This window comes from Meleagris gallopavo, chromosome 3 (genome assembly GCF_905368555.1).
Source record: "Meleagris gallopavo chromosome 3, MGAL_WU_HG_1.1, whole genome shotgun sequence".
NCBI lineage: Eukaryota > Metazoa > Chordata > Aves > Galliformes > Phasianidae > Meleagris > Meleagris gallopavo.
This window is the reverse complement of record NC_139406.1, coordinates 7,164,201-7,182,082: the sequence shown is the minus strand read 5'-3', so window position 1 is coordinate 7,182,082 and position 17,882 is coordinate 7,164,201. Positions and strand designations below refer to the sequence as shown.

The following is a 17,882-nucleotide window of genomic DNA, read 5'->3' as shown; positions in this document are numbered from 1 at the left end:
GTATTAGTGACGGTTCCACTGGCTCTTCTTCAGAAAAATGCCATCCAGTTCAATCCTCCACTGTCAGAAAAAAAAATTAAAGCTATTAATAGCTTAGGAGCAGGAGTCATTGAGAAGGTAAGCAAATTCAGATTATATTTCAGTTCCTTTTCGTAGAAATATTCGCTGCTTTGGCCCCTGTTGCTTTTATGGAGTATTTCTCCGGGTTTGCTTACACATTTGGTTTTACTTGGATCCAAAATCTTCTGTGAGGTACCTGCTATTTGTGCTTTTGGAGAAGGGGCTGGGGAAGGAAGCGCAGAAAAAACACTTTGCTGAGCTGCTTACTTTTTTCTACTTCTCTACTATTAGTGAAATTCAATGGAAATAACTGTATTCATTTCTTTTTCAACCATCACAATGTAAATTATTACTGAAGCCAGCAGAGCTCACGTGTATTTCTTAGAATTCCCATCTCAAATGTGGTTTTTAAAGAAATTGTTACAGAATCACAGCTTCAACTTTTTTGTGCCTGATTTTGAGCAAACCTTCATACTGATCTTAGATAATCCAAAGTTCTCATAATACCCTTAGTCCTGGTCTATTTTGACCTAGGGAATACATGAACTATTTTGGAAGAATACCAAAAGCTGCGTATTTGACCAGCTTGTAAGATCCTTTAACTCTTCCTAGTGGAAAAAGAGAGCTGCTCCTGAAAAGATCCCTCGTAAGATCTGTGCTTAGAATAAAACAGTAATGAAAGTAATGCCCAAAACCATCCTATAACAATGTGGAAATTTAAAGGCAAGATTCACTGATCCTCATCTGTTACAGGGAATTTCTGAGTTCTGCATTAGGCTTGTAAAAACTCTGCCAAATTTGAGCATTTTTCATAGTGAATTTCATGGTGAATTTAATTCCTTGTATTTTCAATTTCTGAGACTTCAGCTTACATATTATTTTTTGAAACTCCCTCAGAAAACTGTGTTGAAAATTGAGTAGAAAAGGGAAAAACGATTAGATGAGCAGTTATCAGTTTTGTGGTGTGCTATGAAATTCTTTGATTCCATCTCTCTCTCTCTCTCTTTCTAGATTGCATTGCAGTTTCCTTATAGATTTTGGGATAGTAAAATCCAAGGTGCTGATTTTTTTGGTCATGTTCCACCCAATTCCAGCCAACGTGGACTCTTCAGTGTTTTCTATGACATGGATCCAGAGGTAACATACTCCATCTGTATTTTCTGCTGGCCCTTCAGAAATTCTGGTTTGGAATCTAAATGCAATAATTACTGAACAATGTAAGCCTCCTTCCTCCCCCTTTCCCCCCACTTTTTTTTCCCCTTTCCTTTTAAATGAAGTGGAATCACTTTTATTTATCAAGAAAAAGCTGATTTATACTTCTTTGTAGTAAATGGGAATATTTTTCCAGGTCTGGGTACAAAATAATACATAAGTATGTTAATACTTTTAGTATCAAAGCTATTCTGAAAACAAGTATTTAAGACCTGACTACAGATGAACAAAGATGGAAAAGCCTGTCTGTCAGTTCAAGTTCAGGATTTCTAATTCCTTACTTAAACCAGCTAAAAAGGACAATGTTGGCTTATTAATACTTACTGGCTTGCACTGGCCCAAGTGACTTTATGAAGTTGCAGAAGATGAGCACTAGGTTTTACATGAATGTGAGGTCTGCAGGGTCAGTCTCAAAACCAGTTCAAACCAATGTATTGGCATTCTGTTTCCCTTCCCTGGCAGTTCCAAGCAGACACACTACACATTTAACCTACTTCTTCGTGCTTTAACAAGTGCTGCTTACTACCTGACTAGAAGTTCTTCTGGACCTTCATGGCTTACCGTGAAAAGAAATTATCCTGTCAACATTGTGCTATGTCATTGAAATATCAATACCTGTATATGACTTTCCATGTAGCCTTCTTGTCATCTCCTTAATTCTTATGAGCTCATTCTATATGAGATTCAGCATGCCGATGTTTTCCAGAAACACTCATACAATTATTAAGTTGCTTGACAGCTATTCTCTGATAGCCATCAAGTTTATTAACAGAAGAACTTATTGTATAGATAAAAGAGGGAGAATTCGTGAAAGGATTTGAGAATCTGTCTAGTATTCTCTGGTTACAGCTTAATCTTTGAAACTACTGAATCACAGCAGGTTTCCTGAAGTGAAAGGAATCGTCGTGAGAACTGAGCTTTCATTTCTTGGGCCAAAATCAGCTGCTAAGAACTCAGCATTGGCTCCAATCCAAAACATATCTAGCTAGTATTTAAATAGCTCATCTCTTTTACCATCTTTTGAAACCGGAGTAGAGTTGATGTGAAGTTTTGGCACGGGGGTTTGAGAGGTCTGTCTCAAAGGTCAAATTTTTGGGTGTAGTCTTCCAATAGGTATACAGGGAGTTTTCAGATAATTCTGTGAGTTGTGAGAGGGACTGATACAAGTTTCTGTTAACAAGATAGCAGAGGATGTTAGTAACTGGAACTTAAACACTGAAAAATAGGAAGCCTTTATTCTAAAGAATCAGAGATGATTTTGTCTAGAACAAAAATTATTCTGTAGCTGAAAAATATCTTTGTCTTAGCAATTAAAATTTAAATTAGTAATTAGTAATTAAAATGAAAATTTTGAAGTGATATTCTATACTATTATTTTGTTTTCTAGGGCAAACAAAGCATTTTAATGTCAGTGGTCACTGGAGATGCTGTGACAACCATTAAGAATTTAGATGACAAACAAGTACTGCAACAGTGTATGACTGTACTTCGAGAGCTGTTTAAGGAGCAGGTAAGAAAAACCTCTTCTCTTAAAAGATGTGAATGAATGTGCCAACAGACATAAAGCTTCTGATTGTGTTACTTCTTGACGTACAGGAAAACATTTGATATTTTTGACTATTTTTCTTTTCCTGTGTGTTTGAGGAAAAGCTTCTTTTGAGCTATGGTAAAAACCAAATTCGGATGCTGTGTAGGGGGAAAATTATTCTTCTAGTAAGAAACAGCCCTTTCAGAGATGCCTTATGGTAAAGGTACAAGTAATATGATCAGTCAAGGGTCCTAAATCCTGACTGTAAAGAAACAAGAGGTAAAAATTCCTTTGCTTACCCCATCCAGATACCAGCTTATCAGGACAAACGCTAACGGGAGAATCAGACAAATGTGGGGCAAGCAGATGGCTATCACTGAACAACATTATTTTCACTCTGCTTAACAAACTCTGTAATACTTTACAGCTAAATTATTTGTAAGTTACATCTCAAAGAATGCTCAGTGTTAATGTTCATGGATGTTGGGACTAATGGTCTTGGAAAAATTCTGGCATCTGAAAGCCTTTCTTTTCCTAGAAAACATACTTTTGGTAACAGCTTTACAGTTACCAGAATTGCAGGCAATGTAAGTCCACATAGCTGCTATTTTCACCTCATCAGAACATACAGGAAGCAAAGAGGTCTTCAGTTTGGTGCTGCTTTAGTCTAGAAAGACGATTCCCATGTCTTTGTCCCCATGGTTTAACACAGTTGTGAACTTTTAGCCATCTCTTGACAGCACTGCAGGATTTTCAAGGACAAGGTAGCTTTGAGGGCCAGACCAAAACCTCCTTTGGGGATATCTGCAACTTGCCACATGTATCTCTTTGGCTAGGAATTGTTTTGCTTGCTTGAACATTAGTTTTTTGAGGGGGACCTGAATGGAACTGTCTATTTGTTGATACCAGAAGCTGTGCAGGAGGCAATCTACTTGTCACAAGCACCTTAATGGTAAGAAAGACACCGCTGTAGCTAAGCGAGCCTTCAGAGAGTTATTCAGGCTCTTTCTAGTAGAAAGGAGTGGAACTTACACACTGCAATGTGACAAAAAATACAGTACTACAATCATAGCTCAATTACAGACTTTCTTTTTGTTTCTCCCTAACTCTGGTTTTCAAATCAGTTCAGTTTCTGATTTTAGACAAGTCAATTTATTTCTTCACTGGAATAAAATCATTTGTGAAATGGAAATTGTATTTTGAGATTTAAACTAGAATTCACAAACTATTATGTCTTACTAAGATGCAAGGAGCTTACATTGCACACACAAACATGCTGAATTACATTGATGTTGGTGTTTTATCTGTTTGCAAGATCATGTATTATTGTGACAGGGGAATTTTTTTTACCTTTGTATTTCTAGGTTTGATACAACATCCACATTTGTTGCCTTCAAAACAGAGGAACTGTAATGTTTCAAACATCAGGCAACTGTAGCAAACAAATTATCTTCAGTGCTTAGTGCCTTAATAAATAAAACTGGGATTTAATTCAGGAATTTGATCCAATCTGTAGTATAATAACACTGCATACTCCCTAAGGATTGTGGAAAGCTACATAAATGTGAGCTCTTCTTTGTGTCTTATAAGTTTCACTCTAATTATACAGGAGGTTCCTGACCCAGTGAAGTTTTTTGTTACTCGCTGGAGCAAAGACCCTTGGCTCCAGATGGCATATAGTTTTGTAAAAACAGGAGGCAGCGGTGAAGCTTATGACATTATAGCTGAAGACATCCAAGGAACAATTTTTTTTGCTGGTGAAGTAAGTATCTTTGTTACTGTTGATTTAAGGTTACTGAGGAACTATTTATGAAAGACTGTCTTTTGCTAGCCAGCAGTTATTAACTTAAAGGTAGCATGTAAGTATGTTGTTACACAAATATGCTGATGTTTCTTCATTTTGACACAGAGCTCTCTCTATTCCTATTGTTGGGCATAGGAAGTTCACCATGTATCTCAGGGAGTGAGCTGCATAACCAGTAAGAGCAGACTATGAAAAGAACACACTCCCCACTTGTATTTTTAGTCAAATTATCTTTCTGTTACTGGGTAGCATACCAGATGTATGGTGCTGATGGTACGGGTGCATTCTACCTTGAAGTAGTACTTCAACGTCTCTCTAAAGTGCTTACAGCAAAACAAACAACTAACGTTGCTAGTTGACTTGCTTGGCAGATTCTGAAAAATCATCAATCTTTCCTCTAAAATTCTTTCAACGAAGTTTTCCATAGCCTTTTAAAACGTTGGCACATGTAAAAAAATAACTGATGTGAACTTTTCATTTTATATTTGTTTTAATAGCTCTAGAAAACAATTAATTTGTTTGTTTTTTTTTTAATACAGGCCACAAACAGGCACTTTCCTCAGACCGTTACAGGAGCTTACCTGAGTGGGGTTCGAGAAGCCAGCAAAATAGCAGCATTTTAATTATGAATTTTTTTGTGCTTATAGATATGTTTTGTTTTCTGTGGGTAAAAAACTATCTTCAAGTTTCCTATCTGCTGCCTTTTTTCCAAGTGGTACTTCAGTAGTATATGGTACCTGAAGATAAAATCTTCATCTTCCTTTTCCTACTCTTTTTGTTTCCCCTTTTAAGCCCTAATGATACGTATTTTTTGTTTTTTCATCTAAAATATCACTAGCAAGAGTGACATTGGAGTCTCTGGCCACAGCTTAACTAATGGAACTTTTGTTGCGAGTCCTTTTCTGTGTGTGGCTTAAGTCATGATATTGTAGATCTTCATTTCAGAAGGTCATATTAAAGTAAGATGAAGTTAACATACAGCATTAAAAATGCTGGCAGTTAGTAAAGGGAGAATGGGAGTTTTCCACTAACTGTGCTTCTCAGGTTGATTATGCTCAGAGGAGTTCAAACTTGCTCCCAAAAGCCTGAATAACCCAGACAAACTCTAGAATTACTGTAGGAAGGCACTCAGCTATCATTGTTTCTACTTGCAATCAACGATCTCTTCTACAGTATTTCTCATATTCTTAGCCTCCACCACCCAGGCTTTGGAATATCAAGTTTGTTCCTTTAAATCAGACTGCTGGAACAGTTTACAGTGCAATCATAGATTATTGTAGCTAATAAAAACTTGAAAGTAAAGATTAACTTTTACATTACTTTAAAAACAACTTAGAAATGTTTTCCCTGTTACTTAATTCAGAGAAATCCTTGTTACATTAGGGTAAGTTTAGATTTGCTTAGTGCTTCTGATCATGTCGAAAAAGGATAGCTTGAGAATACTCTATTTCTAAGATTATTTTGAAAACAAAACTCCAAATTCATTTGGGCTGAGTAGAGGAACTAACTATTGCTATGAGTGCACAGTGCGGGGGAAGAAAAGAACTGTAAGTTCCCAACAGCTCATTCAGCTTTCATATTTCAAAAATAAGTGAAGATGAATGAGGAAAAATATTAACACTTTATGAAGGGCTGAAACAAGGTAGCATGCACTTTGACTTGAAGTTTTTTTTTTTTTTTTTTCCTTTTATTATTAAAGTATTATTAAAAACAACTTGTGGGAGTTATCCAGTAAGGGCTAAGCATCTATCTAAGAGATTTTCCACGAGACGGGGAAGACAAAGTATTTTTCAGTAGAAATCAGGCACAATCAGGATACCTGTTGTAATACTGTTCCACTAAAATGGTATTCGTGGGAAACAAAAATTAAAACCAACTTTTAGTTCTTTCTGCCATACCTTCCGTGTAACTTTACTGCCTCGTGTTTTCTGGAAGGATAGTAAGCACTTCTTCTTCTTCCCCCTTCTTGTTATATTTTGATCTCTTCATGTAAGAGTGACACAGCAAGCTTTGTTAGCTTTTAACAGTGCTTATTTCCATAAAGCTGTATCACTAGAAACAACAAAAGCAACGTTAAGAAAAATGCTACTGAATAAATGCAATTCTTTTTAAATAGCTAATAATTTGTTCTTAGAGTAGCGATGATATTGTTAAATATCTTTATTTAATCTCTAATTTACAAGGTGAAGATGTTTATATAACTAATGTTTTTCAGATATATATTGTTCTGCTTCTTAAAGCTGAATTATGCGGATTAATAGGAAAAGTGTAACTGTTCATAATTTTTTCTCTACATAAAGGCTAGTATGTACAGTTTTAAAAGTATTTCCAAATATTAAATTGTAATTCAAAGGCTACAAGAAGCAAGACAAAATCCTTTGATAGAAGATAATCAAACATCAGATTTTGCTTTTGGTAATTATTTGCACTTTGTTAACTCCACACATTACAGGCTCACTTAAGCAGGAAAGATTGAGAGCTGTACGTATTTGAGTTCCAAGTTTCTTTCCTAGCTTAGCATGTATGAGGTGGTGGAACCACCATCCCTGGAAGTGTTCAAGAAAAGGGTAGATGTGGCACAGAAGGATGCTGTTAAGTGGGCACGGGTGATGGGATCTTGGTGATCTGTTCCAGCCTTACTGATCCTATGATTCTAAACAAGCTTAATGCTACGAGCTCAAAACATTAATTCAATTCAATGGCTGCTTTTGCTGACCTTGGTCAAAACTTGTCAGCTTCATAACAAATCACTTATTCAAGAAAAAACTGCCTAGAAAGATGAACACAGCTTCATTTCTACAGTTGAAAAGTTTGCATGAACATGCTTATTTCAGGCATGTGCCTCCATCCCGATAATTTGTTCTCGGGGTTTTAAATCCATCTAGAACTTGGCAGGTAGATAAATGATGCTCTAGAGAATAGAGGAGGACATGAACGAATACTATCAGCTTTGGCTTTAGCTGCTGCACACTTCTTATAGCATTAACATAAGAAATGATGAATTTATCAATAACTGTCTATTAATTATTGTATATTATTTTTGTGCTAAGGCACTTAAATGGTGTTGCGCTGCACTTGAGTTTGAGGAGTAAATGAAAATAAGTATGTTCCACTTTACCTTATGTTCATTTAAAATATATAAGAACATCAGGCTGGTTCTGAGGCTTCATTCTTAATGTTCCCCCAGTTTTCTTTTTCAAATGCTCACGTCAAATTTTATTCCAAGCATGTATGTGTTTTTATTTTTGTGTTTAATTTATTCCCTGCACATAAAGAACTAGGGAATGTTTTATTTGAGCAGATTTGTTTAAGTGTTATCAAACATTTGAATGCAGAGCATGATCTGTTACACTTCAATTCTTCTGTGTGACTATGTTATGGCAGCAGAATAAAACTGGAAAGTATCCTCAGGGCAGTTGTGGTGTTATTTCTTCCTTGAATTTTCATTACCATTCTTCAGGACCCCAGCACCTGTAATTTCATTCTAACACTGAGAATCTTTAAAGCAGAAAAAAATACCAATGCTACTTCTAAAATCGGGTTCTGCAAATCAGTAGATTGCATCACTGCCCCCAATTCCCAGTCAATAAAATAGCTGGTGTTACAGATTTCTGTTTTCTCTCATTTTAGTTCTAAAAAGTTAGCTTAAAATTTACTTCATAAATGAGAGTGAAGTAGTAAGTTTAAGCTGCAGCCCAGTGAACAAGCTTGGGAAGAAAGGCATGGTGAATGTGCTACCAGTGCTATCCCACAGAACACGTGAGAGGCCAGGTTGTTACTGAATTTATGGCCTGAGATTCTTCTAAGAGAGCAAATTTTGTTGCAGACTTGAGTATTAGACGTGGACAAAACTACAAATGTTTTATTACTAAGAGACTCTAAGTTTTCTCCCTCCTCCCAACCAGCTGCTTTGTATAAAATAGCCCAAGACCATTACACTTGCAGGATAAACACCCTCTGAATCTCACCAAACAATACCTGTTGGAGCTTATAATTGTTATTCCACCACGCCAAAGTTATTAGATGTTTCAGAGCAACACAACTGCTCAGATAATGAATTTCTCAAGAAATGGAAAGTATTTCATCCATTCTCATAGAATCATGATTCAAGTCAGAAGGAATTTTTAGGGAGGACATGGTTGCAGGTCCTTCTCAGAGAGGGGCCACTGTAAGGCAGGTTGCTAAGGGCCCTGCCTGAACACCTCCAGCAACGAGGATCCTCCCACCCCTTCTGCTCTCTACTCTCTCACTTGGCAGTTGCAGGCTGCAATATGGACCCCATTTACCTGTCTCTAAGGATGAGCAAGCTCAGCTTGCTCAGCATCCCTTTGTACATCACATGCTCCACACCCATTATCTTGGTGGCCTTCCACTGGACTCACTCCAGAATGTCCACACCTTCCTTATCTCACAGAGCCCAAAGCTGAGCACAGCGATCCCAAAGCAGGCTCCCAAGTACTGAACTTAGGGAAATACTTGCTTTTCTCGACCTACTGGCTACACAAGTGTTGTGAACTCCCCGTGTTCCATCACAGGGGCTTCATCATATAGGTGAACTCCATTCAAATTACTGGACGCATCACCATTTGCTCCTTCCCAGGTCCTTTCCTGAAAATGTTCTGCAAAGTTGTTTAGAAAGAAATGACTTTGTCCCCACCTAAAGTGTTACATGGGCTTATTCTTCCCAGATGCTGGGTTCTGCATTTGCTAAACTTTATAATGTTCCCATCAACCCATTTCTCCTGTAAATCAAGGCCCATCTGAACATAATTTTTGATATACAACTTCTGGCTACTTGCTCTTACAAATATTTTTGAATTCAAAGACATTTATTTGAAAAGCAAAAGTAACATACTTTCTTAAAAATTTTCAGCAAGAGAAGCATGGACTTATTAAATTGCTTATTTCAAGGGCCCAGACAAAATATTCTGGTACCTTACAGATTTTCCATTGTTCTAAGTGATGAGAGCTAAAATAAAAGTAATAGAACTAAAAAATGAACACATTCCTGAGATGACTGCTTTTTTTCCCATCTGGCCCACTGGAAACTACTTGATTACAGTCAACTTGAACAGGGGATTGGAACCAGATAACTTCTAGAAGTCTCTTCCAACCTGAAGTATTCTGCAATACATTTGCCATACAACTTTCTGATTTGAAATCTACCAAGCAGTCATGAGGTACCTTCTTTCTGAAACAGCACAGAACCTGATAAGCCTTCCCAGAATTGCCATGCTGACTGCTAAAGGCAGTATTACAAATTAAGCACTGAGCTCCAGAAGGTTTATTTTTAAGCCCTGTTCAGTGGTGCCTACTCTAAATTCAGGCAGACCTGAGCAGTATACCATGGGTAACCCCAGAACTCCAACTCAGCTCTTTGTCTAAAAACAAGTAGCATCCTCCCTCCACCAAATCTCTACTCTTCCTTTTCCCCACCTAATCCCCTCCATCTTCTTTCTCCTACAGGACCCACACACTCACTCCAAACACCAAGATCACTCATGGAAACAGCTGCTTGTGTAAGCAAGCCATTCAGGTTAACATGTGTTTTTGCAGGTCACCAACCAAAACAATGAATACCAAAGACTTAAGTAAACAGAAGAACCAAACACACTGTAGGCATGTAGGAATTACACCGTAAGCAAGTTAAACCAAGAAGTTAGACTGGTTTTTCTAGACTATAATGGTCAGGATATGATCTTGAACTTTTTTCAGGATATGTGCCTTAAACACACTGTTAACTTCTGTGCCTATTTTGTATAGAATTTAAGCTCTGATCAGCTTTGTTTTACATCCAGTAGCATCAGGAATAACAGATTTTTTAATGTATCTTCTAGTACTGGTCTCACAGCCTTCCACACAGTGGAACTGTCAGCTGCAGCCAGACTGGAATGGATTACCTGAGAAATAGTTCAGACACTTCTTCTCAGCTGAGAACTGCACTTAGATGTAATTAAGATGTTGTAACACAGTCTTTGACAGTTGCCAAGTCCATTTCCATTCCATCATCACAATTCCAAAATGGCAAGGAATGCACGTACACAATAAATAGCAGCATGCTGTTCCTTCCTAAGAATTTACACAGTAAGAAACATTTATACTTGGAAGTCATTTGTCATAAAAACACTTCCTGACCCAAAAAAATGAAAACTGACTGGTATATTAAAATACCAATCACGAGAAAGTTACATGATTTAAATTACTATTATTAAAAACCCATGTGAAAGCACAATAAAACTTGACACAGGTAACTTAACAGCTTTAACTGGGACTGCTAGAGGAAGTAGAAGCCCCTAGTGTTTTGAATTCTATAATTAAAATTTACAAAGTATTCTTAATACTCAAATATTTCAGAGGGAAAAAAAAAAAGTCACAGAGCATACAATTTTAGGTCTTGTTGCAAAGACATGCTCGTCAGCAACAATCTCTTAAGTAGGGAAGCCTGCTGATGCAGGCTTAGGTAGTTTCTACCAAACGAGATGAAGACAACAGCCTTGTTTCTGTATAATTATTTTTACTATACATTTAAGCAAACGTACCACCAACATTGGTTTACATTTTTGAGAAAGACATTTATTGAATAAAAAACCCCGTTACATTCAGCCTTTTATGAATGATTACACGCAAAGAAAGTCAGAATATGTGATGACTGAGTAGCCTAACTGGCTGAACTTCAGAACTTAGATTACTTATGAACACTTATTTCCCAACTGTACAATAATAAAATGCAAAAATATGCTTCGTCTTCCCATTAATACTGTAGTCAGAGGGATTCTTTACTTTTGGCATTAATGGCAGCCCACACTTGGGCGTCTGTTATTAGTTCAGGTGTTAAATGTAGGACTTTCCACATTAGCTACAATGTATTTGGAAAACAGAAACCAAAAGAGCAGAAACAGATATGCAAAGAGTTCACTTTGATCCAGAAAGCTGTGGGTCAAAGTTCAAGACTGCAGACTTACAAGTACCAGCACGCACGTTGAGGCACCGTGGCTGAGGTTCAGAAGAGAGCTCCCATACCATCACGTAGTAAAGCCCAAGTCAGTAAAACCCATTGGGGGCTCCCAAAGCTATCACACCTCCTAACTGTACATCATGGATATCCACTTCTGAGACGTCAGGCCATCAAGTCCAAACACTAAAAGACTTTTTTTGCAACATGAGATTTGAAAAAAGTTTCCTATAGTCTTTACAGGGACTTTATTTATAAGTTCAAGCCATTGAAACAAATGTACCTGTAGTCTTTGTACAAAATTAAACACTGAAAAGCTTAAGTATAAAACTACAGTTTCATTTCTGTACAAGATGGGAAAAACATTGTAAAACCTCAACTCAGTTGTAGTTTAATCAGACTTCTGCATCTCTCTTTCCATCACAGCCTCACTGCTGAACACTGACATTTCATGTCATAAATCCTCTAAGATAAGATTAAAAACTGATTTGCACAAAAGAAATCAGAAATAACTTTATATACACAACAGAAAGCCTTTTAAGAGTACAAAAATAACATCTATATGCCAATTAGTTACCATGCTTTGACAATTCCAAGTGCCTAAACATGCAAGACAGTGATGACAATCCAGAATAATTCTGCATCTGTAGAATGTTTCAGACTATGAAAGACATTAACATGCCATTAACTCCTGTTCTTTTTGAAAATGGGTATATATTCTTTTTTTTTTTTTTTAAACCAATAATGCAGTATTCAAGTCTCTGCATGTATATCCACAGATAAACAGCTTTCATCTTGATTTTTAAATCTCCTGCAAGCTAGTAATGCAGACTAAAAAGCTGCGATGGTTCTAATCAATCTAATTATTCAAAGCAATCCAAGATGTACAAAAGCTATAAAAAAGGGAACACTTATTACCATGCACAAAACTTAAGAATGTTCAACTAAAACGCGCATCAAATGCATGTTTTGTTGGTTTGGTTGTTGTTATTTTTTTTTTTTTGCTTTAAAAAAAAAGATACACGACACGATTTACATTAACACTCTTAGCATCAGATCAGCAGAATCAGTTCTGACTAAATACCACAAGGGTAAGACACATTCCTTTTGCTGGTGCCTATCATATCTTCAAATCCACGGAAACAAAATCAGGAATCTTCAACTTCCCAGTCAAATCAGATCATGAAATCAACTGAAATGAGAAGTGTATTAGTTTTCTCCTTTCTCTGCATCTACCTACAACGTACACATTGCCTCTCCTTCAGCATCAGACTATCAAGAAAATGCACTCAACTTTTGCTGGCATGCAAGGCCAAGAACATCCCTTCAGCAAACAGATTGCTCTCATGTCTTTGCTGATAACAACACACACAGCACATAGATGTAAATAGTTTCTAGACAGTCACGTATCATTTCAACACCTGCAAATGAACCCACAATAAAAAAAAAACCTCATAGGCAGCTTCCTAACTGTGTTATCAATGAAAAGGGGCAAATATAGAGAAAAGCTCTCTTTATCCAATTTCCTTCTCTCGTTTGTAGAGCTTTCCAGTCTAAGAAGCTTATGCTATCTCTGCTTTGTTATCAGTGGTCAGTGCATGATTTACAGAGCAACTCGCAGCCAAAGCTGCAACTGGAAGAAAATACAGCCTTCAGAGTCAAGTCATCAAAAATTAGGAGAGCTCTAATTTTAGTTCTGCTTACTACAGAAACTCAAAGTAGTAATGACATGCTAAGGAAAAAAAAAGTCTGGACCAGTTATTTTAGGAAGAGGAATACAGAAAAAAAAACAACCCAGCAACCACAAAACAAACGACAGCAACAAAACCCAATAACCAACAAAACCACTCAACACATCCCACATAAGGGGAGCCAAAAAAGAAGGGCAAAAAAAAGCCAGTATTCACATTTATCAAAACAATGAGGTTTGGGATGCTTCCAACACTACGCAGGAGGCTATTACAACTGGTGTAAAACTATGGCATGCCAATTCCTATTAGACTTGGAAAAACGTTTCTAAACAATTCTTTACCTCTTTGACTGTTTCTTTAATGAAGTCTTTCCTGTCAGATAAGTCATAACTGGGATAATTCTCATACACCTAGAAAAAAAGAATTAAAAGTACAACCTTGAGTTACTTTCACTCAGTGTACTTTATGAATAGAAGCTTAAGTAAAAAAAAGAGCAAAAAGCAGTGCTGTACTCCTAGTATTACAGAACTCTCAGAACTCCCTCTGTTAATTATGGAAAATTACTTTTATTTCCCTGTCCTTATTTTGACCATGAAATCTAAATAAATTTATTTTTATGGTTGGTCACTGACTAAAATGCTACTGACAACACATCAACAAATTGGAATGCCTAACCTGCCATGTCAAGCAAATCAAGACTTTTCCAATGTTTGTCCTATACATTTTCTATAAGTACCAGACAAATACCCTCTTAAAAAAAAAAATCTATAAAAAAAATAAATCAAAATGAAACCTACATAAGGTTTCAAAACAAATACCTACTTATTTTTGTGTGATAAGTGGAATTGTCATCTTCCAAGTTACCAACATAAGCAATATGTTGGTATATATATATACACCAACCAATATATATATATTTAAGTGCTATTCTACAATTACTCTTTGGTTAATCATCATGAATGAGAAGTGAAAGGATATCAAACTAATTAAACAACAACCACCACCACCACTGCGAATGCCAATATTGACAATGAATGCAGAAAACATTATTCCAGTTCACCACATTTCAGACTTATCCCAGTGTAACAAGTGACAAGGTAGCAGTGCTGTGATGGTCACTTTTCCCTTTTCCACCCACACTCCTCCTTGGCTCCTGTCCTGAAACTCAATGGCTTCTTTGCACAGTTTACACAACTCGTTAACTCAGCTGAAAACTATTCACTTATTCTGCGTTGATAGCACTGAACAGACTCAAAGGATACAAAAAGAGCAAGGCAAGCAGAAATGTGCACAGAGCAGCACAGCCCTTCCCTTTTGACAGCAAAAATCTGCTGCACTGTCTCAACAACTCTAATATTTGCTCCTTAATACACAGCAGTTGCTTTGAAGGTAGCAGCACTACTTTCCATGTAGCTATTTTTGATTTAGAGATTTTCATTCTCCTGTGGAACATTCAGCATTGCACACCTTGAGATTAAGCCCTCCTAGTAGTAGCTGTTAGTAAATAAATCAAGGCAAACTATTTTGTTTCAAAAACGTTGTGTAGACTGTAAGCCATAGTTAACAAAACAAGATGATAAAAGTCAACTTACAGACAACTTACTGTCCCCAAAAAAGCTGCTAGATCTGCTTACCTCCTTGCAGATTTGTTTCATTGTGACCTCCTCCAAATTTGCATTGGCCAACAATTTCTTGACAGTTTCCTTGATTTCTTCATCCGTGGGTGGTTTCTTCAGCTTTTTAATTAAAGGTTCATTATCTGAACTATCCTCAGATTCGCTTTCTAAATATGAAGAGTAATTCAGATTGGAGTAAAAGATTTTCAACTTGCTTTCATTCTTTCTCCAAAACAAAAACTATCAGAACATTTGATGCAATGATCACCCTTAAAATGGGTATCTTGCCAGTCCATCATTTTGTAACTAAAGCAAATGCTGTCAGTATTACACTTAACTTATACATCTGCATTACTGTTTGTAAACTACCAGTTTACAAATCAATACATACTCTAGAAAGTATGCATCTGTTTACATTCATCTATCAAACAAAAACAAAAAGCAAACCAAGAACATTTATGACAGCAATTCAAAACTGAGACATTTCTGTCCTAAAACAACATTTGTTTGCTTTGAAAAGGAGTTTAGATTCCTTTTCCCAATGGTGCTGCTCATTAGAGTCTCATAATTTTGCAGTGCTGTAATACCAAACATGCCATCAGAAACACCATCCGAAAAAACAAACAAACAAACTAAAAAACAAGGAGAATCATAAAGGAAGTTAAGTGAAAAGGCACAGGACAGTCCTATAATCTTTTCCAGCAGTAAAACGCTGCGTCTGAGCGACTCCAGCACACTGTTACTGGCATCTTGTCTGAGAATAGAGGCACTAAGACTAGATAAAGAGCTTGCAGAATGACCCACTTCATATTTTAAGTTTTGTAATGTGGACTTACACTCAAAAAAGAAATGCAGTAGGAATAAACAAGAAACTAAGCACAGAGTATGTAACACACAAATACACAAAGTATATGTGTAACATCACACACATATTGTGGTAGTAAAATGAAGTGTACATGCACACAGTTGTGTTTATGACATCAGTACCATCAGCAAACTGAAAAATATTCGGTTCAGCAAAGGCTGCCTAACAGCTGAGAAACAAGGCTGTGAAAGAAGCTGAGCATAATTTTTTTTTATCTGAGAGCTGTTGTTTTCTTAACTCACTGACAAAGGGAGTAGTTAGTTTGAACTGATTTCTCTGTGAAAGCACACATATGCTGGTGCTGGCATTAAATGAACTATGCTTGTAGTACACATATATGCTGCATTAGTAATGCATGCTGCAACTGGGATGGCTTTTTAACTCCAAGAGGGTGAGAAAATTGAAGGCTATAAATAACCTCTGGAGATCATTTGGCTGAAGCTCCTCCTCAGAACAGGGCCACTGCTGAGTGGGCTGCCCTACACTGTATATACATGCATTTGTCAGATATAAGGAAAACGAGCCACAGGATGCACGTGGAACACATATTTGTGAATATCAAGCTGCTGAACAGGAGACAGAAAGTTAGATATATATATATATATACTATATATATCCATCAATTATAAGACTGAAGTTTAATAGAACTTCATGATGTTCTTGCAACAGAAGACAGAACCAGGCTGATACTTTAGGTATACAGACAAAAATGTATATGCAAACAACATAAATTATATAAAGATATACCCAAATCTTTTTTTTTTTTTTTTTTTAATTACCATTGCAAGGAAAGAAACTTCAAATCGATAACTCAGCAAACTCCATTTTCCTTCACAATTAGATAAAGAAGCCTGTCTTCTAATAAGTATCTCTGTTAAGCTACAAGACGATGCATGACAAAAGATTTAAAGCCATTTACCTTTTCTAGAACTGTTCTGACTCTTTTTAGTAGTGCTGCTATCCGCCTTCTTGACATTAGCACCCTTCACAGTTTTCTTGGGTTTGGAAGTCACCTTTTTAGATTTTTCTCTTTTAGATGCTCTTCTAGGGGGCTATAAAGAAGAAAATGGAGGATTAGAACAGTGATTCCTACTGAACAACCCACACTCCTCTTAAGCAACAGCAATCATCCCTTCTGTCAGCACAAACTACATCAACAACATTAATAGAATTTCACACTGCTCCTCTATATACTCAAACTGGAACCTTCTGATTGTGTTTATAATTTAGCTGTACTGCACCCTTCCATTTGCAGTTAGTTATCATAGAACAGTTTGGGTTTGAGGGAACCCTAAAAACCATCTGGCTTTGGACCCCCCTGCCGCAGGCAGATTTCACCAGATCAGGTTGCTCAAAGCTACAGTTGCTTAGAATTAGCTGAAAAATTTCTAAAAGGCATGGCATGTTGTGTTCAATCATTTCTAGATGCTGTACTTCACTAGGACTACACACAGCAAGTTCTTTTAGTACCAGCTGAGAAGATCAGCTGGTTGATTATTGCAGCTAGCAAACTCAAAGAAAACTGCACTAAGTTACCACCAATAGGAAAAGTGGGAACATTAATTCATACAGTGTGTGGATACATGCAGTGCATTGTTATCACAAACTAAATGTGTGCTTAACACAGGCTTTTACATAGAACTTCTAACCAGGCTGAAAACTGCCCTCACAGAAATACAAAGTTTAGACCAGGATAAAACCCGACTTCAGAGAAAGAATACCATGAAACAAACTAACTAATAGTAATTACTAAATTCATAATTCCAATTTCAATTTTAAATGGCAGTGCAGTCACCTGAGCTATCACTATTACACAGTAACATCTAAATAAGTTCACACAACTTTTCACTACTTGTTCAATTGGTATCTGGTACAACCCCTGAAACTATACTCAGTAGAACAGAGTGTATTTCTTTATACTGGATTGCTCACTTACAGTTGCTATTACAGCTATACAACTAGAAAACAGTGTTGTTAAGTGAGACCTTTGCTGCTTAACATCAAAAAATATACTCAAGAATCACTGCAAACCTAACTAAACTTGCATTTAGTTTTTAAGTTCCTATTAAAGCTCCATCACTAGCTACAGAATCAGAGGTTAAAACTAACACTCATATTTAAACTTCAAAAAAATTATGTTCCTTCAGCATGCAG

The 17,882-nt window shown here is 36.7% G+C and overlaps 2 protein-coding genes across 6 annotated transcripts in view; one reads left to right on the top strand and one right to left on the bottom strand.

The window, feature by feature from the left end:
• Nucleotides 1-8,014, top strand: part of KDM1B (lysine demethylase 1B) — a 28,789-nt gene extending 20,775 nt beyond the window's left edge. For all 3 annotated transcript variants that reach the window (XM_085220125.1, XM_085220124.1, XM_085220123.1), the window contains 5 exons: nt 1-117; nt 1,072-1,197; nt 2,660-2,782; nt 4,410-4,562; nt 5,144-8,014. In XM_085220125.1, the coding sequence (XP_085076251.1) occupies nt 1-117; nt 1,072-1,197; nt 2,660-2,782; nt 4,410-4,562; nt 5,144-5,227 (603 nt within the window). In that variant the 3' untranslated portion in view covers nt 5,228-8,014. The remainder of the gene's footprint in view (nt 118-1,071; nt 1,198-2,659; nt 2,783-4,409; nt 4,563-5,143) is intronic.
• Nucleotides 1-17,882, bottom strand: part of DEK (DEK proto-oncogene) — a 44,579-nt gene that overhangs the window by 16,067 nt on the left and 10,630 nt on the right. For 2 of the 3 annotated variants that reach the window (XM_085220127.1, XM_085220126.1), the window contains exons 8-10: nt 16,648-16,780; nt 14,882-15,030; nt 13,589-13,657 (exon numbers count right to left, since the gene is read on the bottom strand). In XM_085220127.1, coding sequence (XP_085076253.1) covers nt 13,589-13,657; nt 14,882-15,030; nt 16,648-16,780 — 351 coding nt within the window. Of the gene's footprint in view, nt 1-11,155; nt 12,749-13,588; nt 13,658-14,881; nt 15,031-16,647; nt 16,781-17,882 lie in introns of those variants that run through there. The other variant, XM_085220128.1, reaches the window with a different exon arrangement.